The following is a 19787-nucleotide window of genomic DNA, read 5'->3' as shown; positions in this document are numbered from 1 at the left end:
TATGTAAAGGATTCTACATAAAATATATGCATGAAGCATGCACTAATCAAAAGTTTGTAGTTTAATCCATTTAGTTCGAAATAATTGAAACTCATTGAGAAAATCTTATCTACGTGTTAGCAACCAATTATTATTCTATCATCTGCAACACTTCCTTTAATTATAATTATACCAAAAAATATATATATTAGTGAAATTCCAACGAGAGTGGGTAGTTTTGCTTTCTTGAATCGGTATTAATTTGTGTGTGGATTACTCGAAACCAACCAAAATGAATACGGAATATGATGGAAATATTTATTAGATGTCATATCTAAAAGTATTTTGGTTCACAATTTAGGTTACATTGGGTTAAAACATGGACCATTTTGTTTTAGTTAATACTTGTTTTGGCTGATTTTCTGAAATTTAATTTTATACTTTCATATAGTGATCTCTTTGTACAATGTAAATGATTTTTATTATAATATGTGAAATGGTGGAGGGGCCGGGCAGTGTAGATAAATTATCTCCATGATTCATGACTCTACACTGAATTTTTTGGATGGTTTTAATAAGGACCGAAATTAAAAACCGAAAATCTATACTGATCTTTTTATTTATTATTTAGCAATAATAACCACTAATATTTTTTATAATTACACTGGTCAACAAAATTTGATTTTTTTATCACATTGATGCGACAGACATTTCTTATAGTTTTTGAGGATGCTGAATTCGAATTCAAATTCAGAATTTCTCTAATACGTAAGGTTTTCAAAACATTTTTAGCTAAAAGAGGAAAAAATTCATTTTTTTGTTATATTCGAAATTCCGTAACACCACTATATATTTCTTTTTTCATATGAAAATTTGAAAGACTTCCTTTTCTTCCCCTCTTCCTTTAAAATACTTTTTGAATCATTCCGATATCCATTTTGCTCTTCGAGAAATCATATCACATTTATTATAGTTAAAATACCTATACATTGTATTAATACTAATATAAATATTTATGTATAATTAATTAATTGTATACTTATATATTTATATATTACCTATTCTATTTCTTGGAAGAAGATTTTGGAAAAATTCAAAAAGGCTTTTGAGGGGGAATTAATGGTCTTTTCTGATGACGTAAATGTTTTCGTGAGGAAAAAATATTCACTGGTGAAATATGACCTCGAATTAAGAAGAAGAACAAGTTTTTTTCATGTTTTCATGCAATTTTGCTGAAGCAATCAGATTCATATTCAGCACGTCAAAAAATTTTCAAAAAGTAAAGTCATGCTTCTGTGACAAAATTTGTGTTGACCAGTGTTATCACTACATATTATAAAACAAAGTCGCTTTTTCTGTCCCTATGTCCCTATGTCCCTTTGTACGCTTAAATCTTTGAAACTAAGCAACGGATATTGATGCGGGTTTTCTTAATAGATAGAGTGATTCAAGAGGAAGGTTTTTATGTATAATGCATCCATATTATAGTAGAGTAAGGGGTTGAAATACTGGTTGAAAGGGATATGCTTCAAAAACTAAAAAAGTTGTGCATCAAGCTCAAATATTGACACGATATACAACCAGCTTCAAAGATCTATTGTTTTTATCTACTTTTAACCTTCGGAGGGTAGAAAGGTGTAGCGAGAAAGTGGGAAGGAATTATCGAATATTTACAAATATACCTAAGTGGGGTATCAAATAAAAGAGCATGACGTGTACATTACAAAACTGTTATCCCACGCAAGGAAATGTGGAGGGAGGGGTGCAAGTGAGGATGTTGCCCAGCAAAGCGGGTAGTTCACAGCTAGTTTTTTATATTTTATTTGTTCCAAATAAACCAGAGAGCACACTTAAAAGAATGCAAATTCATATTTTGTATTAGTAGTAGTAGGTACCTACAATCTAGCTAGCAGGTAAGTTAATTATTTTTTATGCAAATATTCAAGTATATTAATTAATAAGCAACATACACATACAAACGTAACACTGTATGGTATCATGTAGTGTATGTATGTATATATAGTGTCATGTCGTTGTTTTGTACTCATCACTGAATTTCAATCTAATTACGTTTGTAAATATACATATTTTGTTTACCATAAACAACATTTAATTGTGCAAAACTAGTGTGTAGTGTTGTACAACCTAGCAAACCAACTTAGTTAGCTAGAACTCACTTATATAAGTATATTCCTTACATTTATTATTATTCATTAAGAAAATGGTTTGTGAAAAATCAAAATAACAAGTATGAGAACGTTTATACGACCTCTTAACCTCTATATACATACATACACATATTATTGGATTTTAATGCTAAGAAAGAATCTATCTAGCGATAGAAAAAAGAACTATATTCAGAACGCCTAGTGACGGATTTAGGTTCGCTGCCGCCCTAGGCCCCGTTCGATGCGCCGCCCTTTTTGATAGAATGAATTTCATTAATTTTGATCCAGTTTTTTATTTTAAAGTAACTTAATTTATTGAAATATAATTTTTTAAATATTACTGATAAACAAGACAGATAAATATATATATAAACTTTAGACAGATCAATAATTCATATTTCTTTTAATATTAATCAATTTGAAAATTTCTTTTCCCTGGCTTTGGTCCGTGGTCAATTATGTCGTCGTAATTAATTTCTTGGACTAGTTGGGCTTCAATAGACAGTAATGCAAGTGCATTAAGTCTATCTTGGCCCATGCTTGCGCGTAAATAGGTTTTTACACTTTTAAGAATAGAAAAAGATCTTTCGCCTGAACAATTTGTAGCCGGAATACTCAAAAAATATACGGAGAGCAATGTCCACATTCGGATAAACATCTCGAAGATTCCGTGAATATTCATTCAATAATTTTTTCTTAATTATTAGAATAATTAATGGTAACTGAATAACAAAAGCTTTTGTCTGCAAGTCAGGATATAAGTATTTGCGCTGGGAAACTGATAGACTTGCATTTGTTCTCTACTATATTTAATTTAATTAAAAATAAGCTCAGTACTGAAAAAGTAAAGCATAACGCTTATATATTTGTGTTGCATAATCTTATAACTAATCTATTCGCTCCGTGCGCGAGTTTCGATTCCATGACAACGATACACTACTTTAATTATAGAATTGTATAGATGCGTATATAATTGTATGGATTGCATTTAAGACTTACATTGAAAATTTAATATTATTGTCTCACAAATTTAAGTAAATAATTATGATAATTTACATTTGAAAAATAATATTTGTGCAATTTGATTTCTTTTTTTCACAATTTTTAATGCATTAAGTTTAATTAATTCGTGTTTTTCAATAATTTTAATTTGACATTTCTATGACATTTATATGTAAAGAACTGCAAATTAGTCATAACAGCCTCCTTTAACGCCAAAATAAGGAAAATAAAATAAGTCTTGTACATAGACGTAATAGTTATAACAAATAAAAAAGTAAACTTGAAGAGTTCACTGTTTTTTTTTTAAATTCAGTTTCGTTTTGTTTTGTGCATATTTAACTAACTGTTTATGTAAAGTAAAATAATATTAATTGCAAGTTTGCGTGTAAAGAGAGTAGTTTATGTTATCATATTGTTGCAATAATATTTATATTGGTTACGTTCAAATTTAAAGTGCATGTTTAATTTGATAGTTTTATTTTTAACAGGACAAATAAAAAGTTTTAAAAAGATGTTTTAAGAGCTATGCGTACAAACTAATTAGCAAGATAAATCAATGTATCTACTAAAAAAATGGACAATTCTCATTCATATTTCACAAACTATGTTCCTTATCGCACGTTATCGTTCTGATTTGTTTGCTGGTTGGGAGATAAAACCAAAAAAAGTGCAACATAACAAACGACATAAAAAACACTATTTTCATCAACGTTAGCTATAGGAAACTAAAATTTTTTCAATCGATCTTGCTTGCGAGAAATTGCAAAAATATTTTTATAATTGATCAATTTGTATTTTTTGTCATAATTTTATGGGATGACTACTAAATCAGAAATATGTCTTTTCTAAACTAATATTACAAATAAATCCTTACAGTAAAAACTAAAAATATCTATCAAATTATTATTTGACTTCTAAAATTAATACCTTAAATTATTCAGAACAATATCTTGTAAATAAAAAAAGTAAGCACAATATTTATAATGTACCAAGATACAAAAAGAATACTAGTTCCTTTCGGGTGTCCCACGACACCTCTCGTTCTTTTCTTAAAACTTTAGTCCAAAATTAAGATTCAGTACATGTAGATTTCAATAGATATGCCTAAAATGGACAATTTTATGATTTTTTTTGCCTTTTTTATTTAGTTTTACCTATCTCGGTAAAAGGAAGTTATGTTTGACTCCATTTCCCGGTTTTCGATAGAGCTGATTTTTTTTTTGCATTTATAAATCGGAAGACAATATAGTATAAGAAACGGTATTAGGTCGATCTTTACCTTTTTGATAACCAGATGAGACATATTTTTTATATAATTTTATTGATTTTTAAACACAGCTTTTTTCAATCGAAAAGTGTTCATGGCTATTTTTAATTAATTTCCCATGAACGATTATTTTCAGGCAAGTCCATACTATTTTTTTCGTAATTAAATTATCTTTCTTCTGATACTAATTTCGATGAGTTAACAGATCGGTGTAGATCTGTTCATACCATATGAACAGGTAAGCCAATATATAGGTAACTATACACCGATCTGCTAATCAATCGAAATTGATATCAGAAGAAAGATAATTTAATTACGAAAATAATAGTATAGGCTTGCCTGAAAAAAACCAATCATGGAAAAAATTTAGTAAAATTAGTTTAATTAAAAATAGCCAAGAACACTTTTGTGTCTAATTTTGGGGTAGGTAAAACAAACTTTTTTCAAAAACAAATTGAAGGCATTAAAGTAAAAATTTAATAATATAAATAGTGAAATATATTGAATTCTTATTATAAATTATTTGAAGGAATTTAAATGTAAAAAGAAATCGCTTATATTTCTCATTTTTGTAGATGTAAGGATATAAGGGGGAGCGCAGGACGTAGCTGTAAGGTTACTGCATGTGTTCCTAACAAACAATATACTTAATACAATAACATAAGCTTTTCTAAAATAATATAATAATATATTCCTGTGTACTTGTGTATATGTATGTATATATGTGTAATAAGATAAAAAGAATGGATGGACGTAGCCTTGTTTTCCCGGAATTCGATTGGTCATTTTCTAGTAGAGAAATTGGTTGCTAAGCAACTACGAACGAGTTACAGGCCGACAATACACATTCATCATATTAGTATGTATGAGAAAAGCGTACATTCATCCATACCTATTTATATAGACAAGGCGTTTCAAAAAAAATGATAGTGAAATATTAATACTTAAAGATATTGGATATTACAAAACGTATTTTCTTATGATATTTTTTTTGAAACTTTATTCCATATAAAAACTAAATGATTTTGATGACAAGATTTCATTGATAGAAATGGTAGAATTGTTTTGAATTGAATTATCACAGGTTTCGACACTTGAAATATCAAGGTCATCCCTTGATAAACTGATAAAGCAATGAAATTGATTAGACTTATCTTTTATATCTCTAAAGTTAAGTTATTTTAAAATCCGATTGCTTTGCCCGAGGCTTGTGAGGATCTTGCCAAGTTCAAAAAACTAATCTTTACAAATATTTTTGAAAGTGTTATATGTGTAAATAATTTGTATTTTACATTCATTAAAAAACAGGTGAAAACAAACAATTGACTCAGTTAATTGTTGAAATACCCGTAATAAATTAGAGAATCCCGGCCTACATTTGTTCTAGTTTTGAAAATTTCGAAAATTTTCAAATGTATTTTCTAAAAAACTTTTACAAGACTCACTAATTGAACCTACATACAAATTTTCAACTCTCTATCTTTTTTTGTTTTGGAGAAATGCGTCAAAATTGGACGTCAAAATTTTGCATAATAAATTTAAAGGTCAGTTTTTATAACGATATTCAATTATGTCGTTACGGATAAAATGATCTCCATTATATACGTTAAAATGATCCCTGTTTTGTGTGTAAAATTATAATAGGTAAAATAATCCCCCATCAAATCAAAAGAAATTGCAAAATTTGAATAAAGAAACCATAAATATTTCGACGTTACACATATTTCGAATGGTTTGGCTATAAATTACATTTTTACAAAGGGGGGTTTATTATAGGACACCTTCTTCTATGTTAGTTTTTTGACACTGTGTACTTTTGGAACAAAACTGATTTCATGATAAGTATGCGTATGGTTGTGTACTATCCACAACCGAGTTAGTATTTTATTAAAAAAAGAAATATTCGTAAACTGCCCTAAGAGAATGTTAAGGGTGTTAAACTCTTCTCTGATCTCTGCATTATTTATTATAATACTACCTAATAGTGGTGCGCTATTTTGTGTTTTTTTTGTTGCTGCTGCCAACAAAATTTTATTCGATATTAAATACCTGCTGTGCATATTTTTTCGTTTATTCGTTGAGAAAATATCAATAAAATTCTTTGAAGAAAAAATTTTCATTTCATTAAAAAATTATTTGTTTGAGTTATTTATAATCTAGCCAATATTTACGCATCGAAATTTCTAAAAAGGTTTAAAATTTTTGAGCTATTCAAAATTGACACTTACCTCGCATACCTATGATTATGGTCTGTTGTGTGTGGAAGATCCTGTTTGGGTCCAGGCGTAACAATTGCGGGATGTGAGGCAAGCGGATGTGAATGAGGTGATAGACCCGGATGTGGAGGCATTAATCCAGGTGAAAATCTATAAAAGTCACTGAAAATACAAAAAAAATGATTTTAATATATAGTTGTACAAATTATAGTTAGGCTTTATTTTGTATCACTTACCTTGGTAAACTTGAGCTAGGAATTGGTAACGAAGTGGGGTACGGACTTCTAAAGCCTGTGGCTGCCGTTGAGATCGGGTACATACTGGGTGTGTGCCTATAAATAAAATATTAAAATTAATTACATTCCATAAAGTTTTCGGCATAACCAATCGATTTTGAATTAAGGGTACATATATATGTTCCCTTAATTTAATATACATAATTAATTTAATATGACTAATTTAATAATTATAATATATAATACATTAGACAAATATAATTATTAATATATAACTTAATAATTATTTTAATTACAAGAATTCTTTAAATTTGCTTTTTCCAGTAGTTACGTTAATAATATGTAACTACTTTCAAACTAAAAAAAACTTAAGGATTTATGAGCATGACAACAATGTTTGATTTAAAGGCTCAAAATTTGTTTGTAGGTAGTCTTTTACTCAAAGAATATGTGGTTAAAATTTCAGCTTGGGTATCCGTGCAAATTCTTAAGAAAAAAGTCATTAAAAATCGATATAAAATACATTGGCTCTTATGGAGGAATCTCAAAAAACGACATATTTTGGAAGTTTTTGATAATTTTCATTTGGAATGAATGAAAACAAATTTTAAAAAAACTTTTTAATAGAAAGTAAACATGTTAGCAATGAATTAGAAAAGAAAAAAACTAAGTGTCTCCGTCCATATAAGGGATGTAAGAGCAGGCTAGATTAAGGGTTGAAATTATTTTTATGTTATTTTCAACTTTGATGATGAATTTTGTTATAACTTCATGAATGTAGACGAAAAATAAGAATAAAATTTTTCGATATGTGTCTTGGTTTTCGAAATATCGAAAGAAATAATTAAACAAAATTTTCAATTTTCGATATTTTGAAAATCAAGCCAGATATCGAAAAATTTTATTCTTACTTTTCGTCTTATATCGTCAAGTAATAATATAAATTTATCATCAAAATTGAAAATATCTATTTTTAAATTTGTGCCCCCACTACCATGCTCATACATCCTTAAGAAAGTAATTTTTAAAAATTTTTTTAAATGTCCACCGATTAGTTTTGGAGAAATGTATGAAAACAGATTATCCATCTGCCGTTTTCCCATACTTAAGATCAATGTTAAATATGCCTACTTTGAAGTCATTTATTTATGTAAATTAAACGGGAAAACATTTGGTCATTGAGTTTCAGTTTTGATCTTTCTTGAAAATATACATCTTATTTTAACTACTCATAACTGGGAAATTTTTACTCTTTTTAGCGAAGCACTCTGTACAAATGAATTTTATTTTCAAAAATAAAATCATTAAGAATACTTCCTTCATTTAGCTATGAGGAAGTTAAAAAAATGACGGTTGATAAAATGGCAGGTAGATAAATGGTAGATACATATGAACAATTTTTCTAAATAGCTTTTTAACCTATAACAATCATCTTATTTCCTGGTTGAGCCACTTAATCCCACACAACAAATAAAGGGAAGAAAACCACAAGAACATTGGCGATATGAAGTTCACCAGCAATATAATGGTTACTACATAATATATACAGTGTGTCCACGAATAGAGGTAACTATACTTGGCAATTTTCTTATTTTGCATTTTAAAAAAAGTCCTTTATTATTTGCTTATTCTGAAAAGTATGTAGACATATTTAAAACTTCTAAATAATGCACAGGGTAGCCAACAACTTGGAATTACTATTTTTCTTTTTGGTAAATAATCTACACTTTCAATAAGTTGACAAAGTGATACAAAGAAAAGTTTCTCGCAATTAACAATTATGATTCTATACAAAATATCAAGACGATCCGTGTACTTTAATAAAAACATCATTTTTTTATTTGAACAAAAGTAAATTACGTAATTACTAAAAAAAATTTTGGTTTATTGCACGGTACATACATATAAACCAAATACATGCTTTGTAGTCAAGTTGTATGTTATTTTTAGCTTTACATTACCACGCAACTACAAAAATATATAATTTATTATGTGCAAGTACTCTTTATAAATTTAATAATATAGATATCTCTCTTCAATCATCAATACTCTAACTATAGTCGTCTCTGTTCATCAATTGATGGATCTTCGATGAACTCATAATTAAATTAAAATAATGTTTTTATCATCGACAACCTTATATCTTTATGGTATTATTATAAACTACAAGATTGTCTAAATATTTTAGATAGTTTTTTATCACACTCTCTAGATTTTTAATAGAAATATACAATTGAAAAGGATAACCTATATGATTCATCATTTTTTCAGCCAACTTTGAACGATAAAATAATAAGAAAAAGCCCGATGACCTAGGAATTTTTTGTGATTTTTGGAAATTTTGTTAATCCAAAAATGTTTTTATAAAGTTTTATTGAAGTCCCTAGTATTATTCAATCCTTGCATATCTCCTTAAAAGATTTTCATGGTCATTCAGATCTCAATTATAAACTTTTTCTTTTTGATAAACCCACTAAGAAAATTTAGGGGTGTTTACAAAAATGAACGGTAGTTTACCAAAAAGAAAAATAGTGATTCCAAATTTTTGGCTACCTTGAACATTATCCAGAAGTTTTAACCTGCATACTTTTCAGAACAAGCAAAATTTTTTATAAAGAATTTTTTTTTCTTAAAATGCAAAATAAGAAAATACCTCTATTCGTGGTGGACACACTGTATTATACACATCATATACTGACTTCACTGACTTCATTCCAATCAGACAATATAAATATTGTATTAAAAGAATAAATTGTTATGAGGGTGACAATACACTTGGTCGAATTCATTTATTATTATATGAAAAGGATCAAATAGGATAACACAATTTTCTTAGCTTAGGGTAAAGATGTGGAGAAAAAATAGAAAAAAAAATGAGATATATCTAAACGAAATCCGATAAAAGATTGATAAGAATAATGGAAAAATGAGTGTGTAATGATGCATTTTTATCGCTACGTTAAGAATATGAAGGTATGGTTCACGATTATATTTCTCACAATCGTTAAAAAGTAATTCAAGCGAATATATGTCACTTAATGGGTTGTGATACGTTTTAAACATTTATTGCAATTTTCTATTAAAAATATTTCTTCTTTTTTTTTTTATTTAATTATAGAAGAATGTTGGTGTAAAATAATAAGGCCACAAATTCTAATGAATATGCACTTGCTTGTGCGCACTAGGTTTAGGAAAAGAGTGACGAATTTGTTGGCGAAATTGAAACTGCAAATAATACCACAAAATTTTTTTATTAAATTTAATAAAAATTTATTTCTTATAAAATGTTTCTAAAAAAGAGCACTTATACCCATATTGACAAATGAAATTTACAAGATTTAAAAAACCCCCGACCAATTTTTCGGATACGGGACCCTAAACTCGCACTTGAAACATATCTAAGAACACACTCTATTAAATTACCTTTTTCTATAGAGCCTTCTCCAAACTGAACCGATTTTGAGAATCATGGCATATTTTTTTAGTTGTTTTGGGATCCCTAAGCTCGCACTTAAAATACATCCAAGAACACTCTCCATTAAATTACCTTTCAAACGAAACCGAAAAATCAAAATCGGTTCATTCGTTTTGGGGCTACTATGCCATAGACAGACAGACACTCATAGCGGTCAAACTTATAACATTCCTTTTTTGGTTCGAGGATTAAAAATAGTAAAATAATACAGGGTCATCTGTTTTTAATTTTTTAAATTAGACATAAAATATCTTCTATGACATGAAATTCTTTAATAAAATTATGTTTAATAATATGTTTCAAGGGCTATTGTGATAGGGTATTTCGATCTTGATAATATTATAATAACAATATAAATTTTAAAAATTACTTACCATGATGCAACTTGTGACATTTCTGGACTTAACATAGGGTAAGGGTATTGCCCGGGACTAAATGGATACATAGGCGGTCTCGTCAATCCTGTAACAAAATAATAATACATTAGAAAATATAAAATTGAAATTAAAAACAAAATATTTATAATATAAAAAAATAATTAATTTAAATAATTAAAAATCTGATGTGAATTATGATCGATCCCTATACACACGTCTAAAATCTACAAGTTTAGAGATTTTGAAGGTTCCTTATTTTAGATAGATAAAAAAATATGGATTTGTCATTATTATAATAAGCTGTGGTTTCTTAGTTATAAAAATTAACATTATGTCAAATAATATTGATGGGTATTGATGTATTCACAACAGATTTATTTTCAAAATATAACTAAACGAGCTATAATTATATGTGCAAAAAAAAAAATTTAACATAAAATTAAGACAAATATTGAATAGTCACTATTTAAGAAGGAAAATAATAATAAACGAAATTAGTTATACGTTATTTTCTAGGTTTCTAAAAGTGTCTGCTTTCCTGTTGATGTCGGAATTTAAGAATCTTAGCTCTCTCTAAAAAACCATTATTTGATAAGTTGTAAAGTTCAAAAAGATAAATCTTTTGCTGGAATTAGCCTTTAGATCAAAAATAAATCTAGGTTAATATAAAAACTATGCAACACCTTTGCAAAAGATTTATGCAAAATTCAAATTTTGCTTCCTTGTTTGCGTAAGGAATCACTTTCTAATGTTAGTAGTAGTAAGTTTTCAAGATCAGGGAGGACCCAGTATTTTTGTTTAATTTTAATCCCTAAAAATTTTATTCAAGGAACTTGAAAATTTATAAAACCATTGAAGTCTTATTTCTGGTTGGAATTCGCCGACTGAAACTTATTCCATTTTGTAAGCTCTAGTGATAAGAAGATAAAGTTGGGCCAGAAATAGAATTTAACAGTTATATTTGCATTTAATTACAGATTTAGTGGATAAAACTTTTAGTGGATTTTGATTTTGAAATACTTTCAAGAGATTACAAAATGCAAACGGATGAAGACCGAAAACTTTTTGTTCAAGTTTAAACATATTACGTTGTAATTTTTAACTTCTTATTGAAATTATAAAGCGTTTGTTGATTAATAATAAATGTTCTTTTTTTTTTTAAATTGTTGTTTTTAAAAATGAAAATTATAACAGACAAATGATGTATTCGTACTTAATTCTATATATTTAGAAAAAAAGGAAATGTGAAATATGTACATGTATAATTTTCTGTAAGTATGAGGGCGTTACAACGCAATAATATAGTATGCTCGTACCTATTTATTAACTTTCCCTCAATTATTATACGTTTGTCTATAAGGTGACATCATGTTAAAAAATTCACTATCAAAAAATAATTCTTAGTACCTAATTATATAAAACTAATTCAACTCCAAATAAAAGTAAATATTTAGAAAAGTCTAATATTTATTATAAAATTTATAATAAATAAAGATACACTACTTTAATTATAGAATTGTATGGATGCATATATAATTGTATGGATTGCATTGAAGACTTACATTTAAAATTTAATATTCTTGTCTCACAAATTTAAATAAATAATTATGATAATTTACATTTGAAAATAATATTTGTTCAATTTGATTTCTTATTTTCACAATTTTTAATGCATTAAGTTTAATTAATTAGTGTTTTTCAATAATTTTAATTTGACATTTCTATTACATTAACATGTAAAGAATTGCAAATTAGTCATAACAGCCCACTTTAACTCCAAAATTTTTCACTTAAAGCGCTGGCATCGATTTTATTGTCCCCTACCATGACTACGCACACAACGAAATGGCTCAGCCATTTACATTTTGTGGAATCACACGCACTGGGAAAAAGTGCGTACACTTGAACATCTCATGAAGAAACTAACACAATGAAATGCGTTAGATGATATGAGCTGATATAATAATAATAATTTAAGACCACTTATTTGGTGTGTATTTTAATCTGGAAGCTGTGATTGTGACATACTTAATTGGGACATTTCACCGAGTATAATTATTTATCATATTAAAGTCGAATCTGGATAACTTGAATTTTACAGAAAAATGCATCAATTCAAGTTATCGAGGTAAAATGTTATGTCACATAGACACTTGCAAATTTCAAAGGTATTGATGAAATGGAAACGAAATTCGTGGTTCCTAAAACGAAAAATATTGAGGCTTCTTCTATGATGTTTAAACAATGATGTTCGTTACTATCGAACCAAAATTATGGAGTGGAAATATTTAAAAAATATATATTTTCAATTTTGATGGTGAATTATGTTATAACTTGATATAAGATGAAAAGACTAAAATTTTTCGGTATCTGGAGTTTTTTTGTTATAATATCGAAAACCAAGGCAGATATCGAAAAATTTTATTCTTATATTTTGTCTACATTCATTCTAGTTATAACAAAATTCATTATCAAAGTTGAAAATAAGGTAAAAATAATTTCAACTCTAAATCTATCCTGCTCGTACATGGATGGAGACACTTGATTTTTTTCTTTTCTAATTCATTGCTAATATGTTTACTTTCTATTAAAAAGTTTTTTTTAAAATTTGCTTTCATTCATTCCAAATGAAAATTATCAAAAACTTCCAAAATATGTCGTTTTTTGAGATTCCTCCGTAAGAGCCAATGTATTTTATATCGATTTTCAATGACTTTTTTCTTAAAAATTTGCACCGATACCTAAGCTGAAATTTTATCCACATATTCTTTGAGTAAAAGTCTACCTATAAACAAATTTTGAGCCTTTAAATCAAACATTGTTGTCATGCTCATACATCCTTAAATTGCCATACCAAATGAATAGATATGACAAAAAGGGTTTTATTAATTGTCAAAGACTATTTTTTTAACAAGGTTGCGCGGTACAGATCTATAAGCAACCAATGTGGTATGAGAATTTGATTGCCCCGTGCATATAAATATCTGTCTCTTTGTATACATAATATATACCAATACCTAATACATAAACCATATATTTTATACAATATATAATAATATAATATTGTCATCACAATATGTATCCCTTGATCGCCTTAGGCTAGGCCTTGCACATGGCAGTGACTAGCGAATATCACAAGAATGATATTCATGTCCGTAGGTATACGTCTAACTGTAGTCAGTACTGTATTGTACAGTATGTAAACTAAACTGATATGTCAATACAAAATATATATTTTGTAGCCATTAGCTACTTGTATATGTATAGAGTTTACAAAATTTTTAGCAAGCTATTTGTTTTAAAAATTTAACTAAAAGCTTTCATTAGTATTAACGACGTTCTTCGGTAAGGGCCAAAAAAAAGCTAGATATCTTAGGAAAATCTTTAAATCCTGTTACGGTGTAAAATTTATAGGTTTGAGTTGTTAAAGCTTGCATTGAACTGTTAAAAGGCTGATTTTCTTAAGATTAATTTGGCAAACTAATAATCATTAGTTAAAAGAATGACAAATATTTCCTATAAAGAAAATTATAACAGACACTCGTTTTCCCACAAAAAGCATTTAAAATGATTAAATTGCATAGATTTGTGTGTTATTTCTGCTATAAATGATTTTCTCTAAATCTTTAGGCATCAAAATTTGAAAAACTATAGTATATTAAATTTGTAAAATTTTTCGATATTTTATTCCCAATTTTCGTTTAATTTTCCCAAGTTATAGCATAAACTATTAAGAAAAATTCGTAAGTCTCAATTATGACTATACATTCACTTTTTAAGAAACTACCTTAATTGGTAGCATTGCCATTAACATTCAATGCGAAGTTTCTAGCTATATTGGAGGCCAGAAAATTCATGTCTATAGATTTTTCTGTTTTGATCATATATGGGTGTTGCAAATCGCTGCTACAGAATACGAAATTCCATAGAAAATATAACAACAACTAACATAGTTAATTGTATCAAATCATGCATATTGAAATCTATGGGTTACTTGTTAATAACTTCATCTTTGAAATTTTGATCCCGCCGTAATTAATCGATTCATTAGTGCAACGATTCTAGCCCGATACTCTTAAAAAAGGTGCTAAAAGATCAAGATAGAGTGTACATATACGAGTACATATAGAAGAGGTTTTATAGATTAAGTAAGAGGTTTTATAGATGTTACATGAAATTGCAAAAGTGACTTGTATCGTTGCTTCTATGTCTTTTAAGCTATGCAACAATTCTTCTGCAGAGAGTGGGAGCCAACACATATATATAATACCTCTCACTTAGATGCATTGCTTAACCATGTATTCTGTCATACTCGTGATGTTCATATTCATAGTTGTAAATCGAACTAGTGGTATATTGTACTAATTATCGTTTATTTTCACACTTTAGAGGCATTGATAGTTTTGTACAATATAGTGTGATAACGCATTATTAACGTACTTCTGCGAAATTTCACTGGCGTACGTTAATAATGCTTTTATCCTACTAGTATGGTAAATAACTATTCTACCGCCCAACCTTCACAACCCTGTTTTGTGATTTTTATTAAACGGTTTTCAAGACGTCAAATAATCCCTTGTAAAATTACCACAAAAGCATTGGAGCTTTCCTAAGTGTGTAGGAGGCTTTACAGTGCTGTAATATTTGACAAACTCTCAGTATAAAAATATATTGTTTTCGGATAACCATTATTTTATTATGAATAGTATAAATAGAAAAGCTAATAGTAATAGTGGTAGTACAGGTAGCAGTTAGTATTGCTAAACAATATAGCTAATAATATTGTATATTTCTAATAAATAAAATACTCTAACTGCTCCATTGTAATTGCATAGTACACATAATATACCTAGGTAGGTAGATATGTGTGTACGAAGTACCTACCTGGGCAAAGTAAATGAGTTTTGTTTGTAGTATCGACTATCGACGACTGCGATACTACGATACTAGAACTATTGAATGTCAATTGTAATGACAAATTGTTTAAATATTATTCTACATACAAAATTAATATATCAACCCAATCCAAAACATTTGTCAAATATAATTTTGATATGACATAATTATTATTATTTGTTTGACATTAAATTATTTTACTTTGTAACTTTACTAGTTTGTTATGTTATGTTTGTTTAGTCAAATCAAAATACAAATTGAAAAGCTTTCTCTGTCAAATATCTAATGTAAGCATTCATTGTAGCAACATAGTTCAAATAACGACCGCTTAAAAACTTAAATGACATTTAAACAAATAAATCAATTTATGTGTAGGCTGTCATGGGTGTAACGAGGAAAGATTGGGGGACAGTCAAGGCAGCTGAACGCGGAATTATCCCAAAAGTGTGTTTATACCAAAAAAAGAGTTGAATTTATGTAATTTTTGACCAAAAATTACCCATTTTCTCCTTCTAGGCCAAAAATATGTGTTTTATACTTAATAAAAGATATAATATAATAAAGTTTTAATTTCGAAATTCCAGGATTTCATATCTCTTACTAATTCCTGGCCATACAATGTATAGGGTTTCATAAGAAGTATCATTTTAATATCCCTATTCCTAACCTTATATATAATAAATGTGAAAGTAAACATATTTGTTTGTGTGTTTGTTTGTTTGTTACGCTTTCACGCTAAAACAAACAAATGGCTTTTAATGAAAATCTACAGAAATATAGCTGATATATCAGAATAACACATGAACTATAATTTATAAAGATATATTAAAAAATAAATTAAAAAAATGAAAAAAATTAAATTAAATTTGAAATTTACCATTTTTTAAATAAAAAAATTCTGTAAAAATTTAAAATAGTAAATGTCAAACAAATCATGGCCAAGTTTTCTGATATACTCAATCAATTATGACTATTTTACATTTGACAAAATTGAAAACTATGTATAACAAGAGAGGGTGGAGGCTATAAAGCGGTGGTTTTTACTATTAAGCCCAGTGAAGTGGGCGGGTATCAATCTAGTCATATTACTAATTGATAATTATTAATAATTATTTTAAAAAGACTAACCACTCAAACAGTGTATCCCAACTCAAAATATTTATTTCTTTGTTTTAAATTTTTAATTCAAGAAAAATAATTACTGATGCAAATAATGTATTTGGAAAATAAATTAAAAAAAAAAAGAATATTTTCCACTGAATTATCAAATTATTTTTTAGTTTTTTAATTGTTTTGGTTAACTTGAATGGTATAGATAAAAACATATTTTGAAAAATAGTTTGAAACCCTATTGTAAAAAAGTATAATAGAAATAAATTCAAACTCATAACATAAATTTCAATTCAAATTGTATGCAACTAATTGTTTTAGTATTTCAAATATAATCGAATTATAATCTTCAAAAACATGCCTTCTGTCACACTATAATTACATCATATTTCGTTTTTTAATGTGCTAACGAATGGGCGGGATTGTTTGATATATGAATGTCTACGCATACTTACATACGCACGCACATAACCTATTATACCCATTCTAAACTAAATTTAGAAAAATTATTTAGCTCATTAAGTAAATGGGTTTAAACTTTTTATTATCTCTTGATTTATGAATTAATTTTTGAATCACATATTTTGTTTAAAATTGTTGTGTCTACGCACTCGAACAAAATTTCAATTTTTTGATCTATAATAACATAAAATTTTTCTGAGCTTACTCGAATGTATTCAGAAACCTTTACGTAAAGAAACGTTGTAAAATTTTTTTTTAGAAAATTTTCAAATTGTTAGACTTTATTGCTATTACGGATATTATGAAAACAATGATAAGTAGAGAAACGCAGGATACAGTGGACCAAAAAGTATTCTTGGGAATAACATCTGATGGGAATAAAAAACAATCGTGAAATATTAAAAGATAACATTTTCTTTAATAAAACACGCTATCAAACTGAAGAAATATGTTTCCAAACTAAATTTATTGGTTCTTCTTTATCAAATTCGTTTCAGTGTGCCCATGTGTGGGATACAAAGAAGAAAGGGCTAAAACACAGTAATACACTGAAAAAATAAATAAAAATAATGACAACATTTTTTTTTAATTAAACCTCATAAACTTGCTCATACGGTGACAATCACATCAGTATTTTGTTATAATATTTATAATTGGTAGAATCAATCAAAAAAAGATTGTTTAAAACTATGTTGCATTCAAAAACAACAATATTTGAAATTTATTAGACGGTATATTACTTTCATACAAACAACTCATGCGTTTGTGTCAACTTCATCACTCAATCCCGTAGAGTAGTAGTATCATATTCGTCGCTCCATACGCCATATTTGATATCGCGATGATGAGGTTGAGACAACCTCATATCAGTTGATATTAAGAATTTTGTTTTCAGTGTAATAAAAAATACAGAATATCTACTTTTATATCATCAATTTATATTTGATTATTTTCAATTAAAACTTAAAAATAAATTTGAAAAATTCTCGAAATTATTGTCAAAAATCACTATTTTAGTATGAGTAAACTCATCCTTGGAAAATGATAATTACATTAAAAAGCCTGACGTTATAATAAATCTGTATAATAATTCGATCCGATATTCCTATCGGAATAAAATATGAATACTGCGATTGTTCCACTGTAATAATTTGGATATAGCCAAAATGGATTTGCCTACAAATTAATTTTTTTTGTAATTCTTAAAATGCAAGTATAAATTAAATATCTGCTTAAAAAAAATTAATAACGTCATCCGGTATTAATTATTAAAAGCTTGATACAATTAAAAAAATTATTACAATTCAACCACTAAATTTATGGGTAACAAATTACTTACCTCTCAATATATAATTGTACACATATTATATTTATACCAGTGAAATAAAATATATGTTAAATTAACAAGTGGTTTATTTGTTACATATACAGTATGATTCAGTAAATATTTTTTAACTTTTCTAAAAATTTACTGAATCAGAAAATAATAATCCAATATGTTTACTAATGTAAAAAATGTTCGAAGAAATATGTTTACTAAATCAGACGACAAATTGTTTAACATTTAAAGGTAATAGATCTAAAGCCACGTCGGCTGATCGTAGCTGATTAGCCAACGTTGATTTTTTGTGCAGACTCACCCAATTAGCAACGAGTAACATACGCTATTTATAAGAGTAATTGCTATAGTAAGAGCTAATTCATATTGATGATGATTCCACGATAGCCTTAATACGTGACAAGTTTAATATGAAAAATAAGAAAAAAAGTTCGTATAAACATTTGGTTTCGATAATACGTTTACAAAATATTATCGCAATACTTAAAATTCGTATATTTCGGCAAACATACGTTTGAATAAATTTTTATACCATGTATAAGAAATATAACAAGGTGTACTAAGTTAAGTCTCAAATTTGTAACGCTTAAAAATATTGATTCTAACAAAATTTAGATATAGGTGTTCAAAAAATCATCTAATTAGTCCATTTCCGGTTGTCTGTCTGTCTGTCGTCTGTCCGGCTGTCATAACGATTACAGAGCAACATGGGTTAATTGGGTCTTGAGACCCATCTTGTAAACCGTTAGAGATAGAACAAAAGTTTAAATGCAGAAATGTTCCTTACAAAAAACTTTTGTTTGGAACAAATTGTATAGTATGTATTATATAGTAAAATCAGTTATGTATGTGTAATGTGACAGATTAATCAACACTTTCTATACATGGTATTTCAACAATTAACTCAGTCAATTGTTTTCCCTTAATATTATATAAAGAATCTCAAAACTACCTGTATTTGAAAACATTTTCATTATTTATGGAATTTTATTCTGATTTGTGTATACAGAATCCCAATATTTATTTTTACATTACAATTTAATGTTTCACTCTGTATATATTACTAGGGTCATGTTATTATTATATAAATATATAAGTATACAGATATGTATATGTGTTATATTGTTGTAACATGCACCCCTCAAAAACAATTATATAAGAGCGATAATGGCCAACACTGAAGTTGACACGTGGCTTTACGATAATGATACACGTGCCCACAAATCTATTATATAATCATTACCTAAATATATTATACAA

General features: G+C 27.6%; 1 protein-coding gene across 4 annotated transcripts in view; it reads right to left on the bottom strand.

Moving 5' to 3' along the window:
* The window catches only part of LOC123298057 (protein pangolin, isoforms A/H/I/S), a 459540-nt gene that overhangs the window by 26827 nt on the left and 412926 nt on the right, over positions 1-19787 (bottom strand). For all 4 annotated transcript variants that reach the window (XM_044879947.1, XM_044879948.1, XM_044879950.1 and 1 more), the window contains exons 5-7: positions 10718-10805; positions 6869-6964; positions 6645-6794 (exon numbers count right to left, since the gene is read on the bottom strand). In XM_044879947.1, coding sequence (XP_044735882.1) covers positions 6645-6794; positions 6869-6964; positions 10718-10805 — 334 coding nt within the window. The remainder of the gene's footprint in view (positions 1-6644; positions 6795-6868; positions 6965-10717; positions 10806-19787) is intronic.

This window comes from Chrysoperla carnea, chromosome 4, assembly GCF_905475395.1.
Source record: "Chrysoperla carnea chromosome 4, inChrCarn1.1, whole genome shotgun sequence".
In the NCBI taxonomy this organism is placed as follows: Eukaryota; Metazoa; Arthropoda; class Insecta; order Neuroptera; family Chrysopidae; genus Chrysoperla; species Chrysoperla carnea.
The sequence above is the reverse complement of the archived record's forward strand: the minus strand, read 5'-3'. Positions and strand labels throughout refer to the sequence as shown.